Consider the following 4,945-nt stretch of genomic DNA (forward strand, 5'->3'; position numbering starts at 1 on the left):
AGGAGAGGTAGAGACGATGCCTCTCTGTCTAAGTTTTGTCTCTTTGACAGCTATCATCAACTATTTCTCTTAAAGAGTTGAAAACAAATGATCCATCACTCTTCTTAAACTACTCCCAATCCTAAATTTGGAGAAACAATACCTCAGGCTCCAAAAACCCACTTTTTTCGCGCTGGAGCCGCCAAGCGCTCATGGTGAATATTCCACGCGTTGGCAGCCTTACTCACTCCGATCTGCCACCGTCAACCTACCATCCTCCAGCGAAGTCCCGTGGTTGCTAGCTTCCACCACCGCCCCACCTCCCTCCGTCCATGATTCCATACCTCCACTGCCTCTTTCCCGCAGCTAATCAAGCCGCCTGTCCGCCGAAGCCACTGCCCCTCCATTGACACGGATCGACTAGATTTGGGAGCTCCTGTCGTGCCATTGAACTCTTCGGCAACCAATACTACGCCGCTCTCCTCGGGATCTGTCACCGGTGTTCGGAGAGGTCGTGTGGAAGCTCCGTGGCCTCTCCACGTCCGCTACTGAGCTCGGCTGAGACGGCGTCTCCCATTGCTTCGCCGGATCACGGCCATCGTCTGGCCATCTAAGTCGTCTACGGCATCCTCAGGCGTCCGCCGGAGGTAAGTTCAGGCCCACCCTTCTTGCTACATCATTGGCGCATCGTGCCACCTTTGGTGCCCGAGGCGTGTTCGGCGGTTTGTCGTGAGATGTATACCTCACTCCGAAATGACTTGATTGAGGAGCTTTGGAAGATACATGGTAACAATTGATTTTTTTTGTTGAACTTATTTATTTTAAGGTTCTATTATGATGAACTTTGTTATTTGTTTGAACTTGTAATTTGTATTTGAACTTATTTGTCAATTGGTTGTATTGTGATGAACTTATTGATGCAATGAATTGGAATCATTATTTTAATTATGCGTGATTTGTTTCATAGATAAAAACATTAAGTACACACATTCACAGTCAATTGGAACACATAGAAATTTTGGGACTGCAGTTTTCTCTTTCTTCTCCTTTCACAGTTTTCTGAAATCCCAATGCCTTCTCTCTTCTCTTCCAAAAACGTGCTTTTGAGAGTGAGATTTTCTCCTTCTGATGTAGATGCTCTAAGCACAGAAAAGCACCCCTTCCTATCATTTGTGCCAAAAAAAATTAAACAAAGCCATGACGTTATGTATAAGGAGTAACGGTGGCAACTCGTTGGACGCAGTGGTGGAGCTAGAACATTTGCAACCCGGGTGCCTCAATTGATAAAAATGATTTTTAGGGGGTGCATAAGTGGTGAAAAAAATGCAATTTAACAAAGGATTTTGATTTTTCCCGGGGTCCTGTGCACCCCCTTGCATAAGGGTAGATCCGCCGCTGGTTGGACGGGAAGAACAACATACTCCATTGTTGTGAAGAACAACATATCTGCACTCATGTCGTAGCTGCCACACTTTCAGAATTCAGGCGCAAAACATCAAGACAGAGTCGTCAAGCTTCAACCTCCTGGATCAGCCGATACCGCATAGTTCCGATCAAGCGGCCCACATGTTACTCTGTGTTAGTTATGTATGTCTTAAAACCCTTTAAGGTTTTCTTTGGCACTTGAGTATTTATGGAAATTAGTGGGAATAATACTCTAAAGTATTTGGTGAAACCTTTACCTTCACCCAATTCCTATAAAACCTCATCCCCAATCCACTAGGTAGGGGTAGAGTATTGGGATCGAGAAAACTACACTAAAATTTGGGAAAAGTGGGGATAAACGAGGATTAAACTCGGTCAATACTTTAGCACCAAACATGTATTTAGAATAAGTGGGGATTTAGAGCTTGGTGGGGATTATCCCCACTAAAATTCTAGTACCAAACATAATCGAAAACACTACTTTATACTTCCTGTTATTTGCCTTTAGTTTTGCTTCCTAGCTAATTTTCCAGTATCTTCCGATACTATCCCCTACTTTCTTAATCGCTGGTGTAGTCAGACCGCGTAGTAACGACAATTGTCCATTAGAAGCAAATCAGGCCGTACGGGTCTATTGTTGTCAATCGTAATTGCAAAATGTGAATGGCCGCTTGATTCTCTGTTAGTCAGGCTAGCTAGCGGACGACATAACTGTTTTTGGAGATTTAATTAAAAAGTTCGCTCAAGGTTAAAAGACACCAAAGTTACATATCTGTTGACTATCTGCATGGCACATGTCATCACCATATGATAAGTACAACCATCCTTTGTCATAATGGTACATCATTACATTCGTTATAGCAATCATCGTTGCTTTATTTTACACACATGAAGTAACCGGTACATAGTACATTTTGAAGAACCGAATGCCGCCCTGCAATATCTACCACAAATTTGTTCTGGATAAATATATTATTGATATAAAACTGATAAAATATGAGGAACTCTATTTCATTTGCTCATATATAGAGATGAGCAGCCAGCCGTGGTTTAGCGTGCAAAACCAGGGGTTCAGCTAGGGCAAGGCTTGCATTGCCTTCCTAAAGATTGATTCTCTCAATGCCCGGAGGCTTTGTCCAAGTGAATCCTTGCAACATCCTTGCAAACAGCATCATTGTGACAGGTGTACCCAAGGAGATCCCTGGACAGCCCCTCCTCCCGCTGCTAAATGAAACAAAACGTAGGCCAGGCTCACTGAGAAGTACATTCCCAGTGTTCAAATGCCTCTCGGGCCAAAACTCGAGTGGTTCGTTCCATATCTTTGGGTTGCGGCCAAGTCCTATTCGACTTAAAATGACGTGGCTATCCTTAGGGACGGTGTAGCCAGCAATTGTGGTGTCAGCCGTGGCAACATGGGGCAAGTTAAGAGCATGGTAGGGATGTAAGCGGAAAGCCTCCCGGATGCATGATTTGAGATAGTTTAGATGAGGAATGTCAGATTCCTCGACTAGTCTATCTTTACCAACGACAATATCTAGTTCATCAATAGCTTTTTGCAGGACCTCTGGCTTGTTCATCATCTCAGCAAGCGCCCACTCGACAGCATTCGATGGGTTATCGATGGTTGCAAACATCATTTCCTGCGTCGGTCGAAGTCATATGAATAATTAGATAACTTTCATTTTCATATACAATATGAGATTAAAGCGATCAATGAATTCTTGAAAGAGGTTGAGACTCCACACTAACCATTGTTTGTGCTCTGATTTCTTCTAGGGTTAACAATGGTTGTCCATCTGCATCTTCAAGATAAACCAGGACGTCCAAAAAGTCTCTGGCCTCTTTCTTTTCGCCACCGTTCCCGAGTGTAGTGGACCTTTCACGGATCCTCTCCTCTATGATGGGATCATGAAATCTGTTGAGCACTCTCATGACATTCTTGGAAACCATCTCATGCCCCTCCAAGTCAAGGCCTACCAGGGCCGGGAAGTAGTCGGACACGCAGAAGCTGTAGAGATGGTTGAGGGCTGTGAAGAGAGCGGCAACATGTGCCACCTCATCATGTCCAGGTCCACTGGTCGAGGAAGCCGGTATGTCGTCGCTGAAGTATCGCTTACCAAACACGAGCCTTCTTATGACGTTACAACAGAAATGCTGGGCTACATAGCGGACGTCCACAAAGTTGTTTGGACGTGCCATGTTTTTGATGTACCTTACAAGGTGGTTGCACTCCTCGCTCCGGAGGTGGCGAAGTCTTTGCTCCATAGAAGAGGTGAGGATCTCGCAGGTGAGTACCTGCCTCATCTTCTTCCACTGCTTCCCATATGGTGAGAAGATTGATCCCTTGTACCCAAAGCTGAACGAACCCGATGCGAACGTGGCAGGACGGGAGGCGAGAACTTCGTCGTTCTTCCGCAGAACCTCGCGGGCTATCTTCGGGCATGTCACAACAATGACATGAGTACCCCCAAGACGGAGGCACATGATGTTCGTGTTCATCTCCTCGAGCAGGCGATGGATCCACCGGAATACCGCCGGCTTGTTCCAGATCATCTGGTGCATGTTGCCAATGATGGGCAGTGTGCCAGGACCGGGTGGAAGACGCCGGCGTCGCTCAGATTGCTGCCATATGATGAGCAACAGAAAAATCAGTAACAAGAGGGCCATGATGTGGAGCGTAGCAAGAGCCATATTGTTTGAGCTGAGGATGTTATTTGAAGTAGGATAGCTGGATGGGATAGCTAGGTTGTGCTAGTAATGAAGAGATGCTTAAGGTTTGTGTTACAACACATTGCTTGGTGCATGGAACTTGCCTAATCATGTTGGTATTTATATAGGACGGCTGGGGAACTTAGCTATACAGCTGGGCCCCAATTGGTCCAACCTAGTCCGAAGCAAATCTGATGGTGCATGCATAAATCTGATGGTCCATGCAATTATAGGTATCCTATGTACTTCCTCTGACTATAATAAGTGTCCGGATTTAGTTAAAATTTAATCTAATTTAAACAAAATCCCCACAACTATTATGGATTGGAGGGAGTAACTGTAATTAGCTGCTAAAAAATCTTGCAACACAGCACAGATGGCAAATGAGTTATTTTCGCCAACTGCTCAGTCAATGGAACTTCCGAAATGTACCGAGTTTTTTTCACCGATAGTAGCTAAACATCACAAATGGATGTTCCATCAGTGGTGTCTACACATCAATAACATGCATTTTTTACATCCGCAGGTGATAGAGATGTGACATGCATCGTATATGAGGTTTCTTACGCCTGTAAGTGATTAGTGCAAATTTAAGCGATGAGAAGATTTTTGTCGATAAGGAAGATACCAATATGAAATAAAACATGTTTTTTCAAAGTCCAGCAAGCTATAGTCGTTTTAGTAAGTCTATGGATTTTTTTAGGAAAAACAACTCTGTTGTGTGTAGGAAGTATTTATCCTATATATATATATATATAGGATTCTTATAAGTTCTTAACATGGATAAAATGAAATAAAAGTTAACTTTGTGTAAATCATAAGAAAAATTCCG

The 4,945-nt window shown here is 43.9% G+C and overlaps 1 protein-coding gene across 1 annotated transcript; it reads right to left on the minus strand.

Annotated features, from left to right (window-relative positions):
- Positions 1–2,504: 2,504 nt before the first annotated feature.
- Positions 2,505–4,179, minus strand: LOC127329597 (tyrosine N-monooxygenase-like). Its single transcript, XM_051356090.2, has 2 exons — positions 3,154–4,179; positions 2,505–3,044 (listed from the first exon to the last, which is right to left on the minus strand). The coding sequence occupies exons 1-2, from the start codon at positions 4,093–4,095 to the stop codon at positions 2,505–2,507; spliced, it is 1,482 nt and encodes a 493-aa protein (XP_051212050.1). The 5' UTR covers positions 4,096–4,179.
- Positions 4,180–4,945: the final 766 nt, after the last annotated feature.

Source organism: Lolium perenne, chromosome 2, assembly GCF_019359855.2.
Source record: "Lolium perenne isolate Kyuss_39 chromosome 2, Kyuss_2.0, whole genome shotgun sequence".
In the NCBI taxonomy this organism is placed as follows: Eukaryota; Viridiplantae; Streptophyta; class Magnoliopsida; order Poales; family Poaceae; genus Lolium; species Lolium perenne.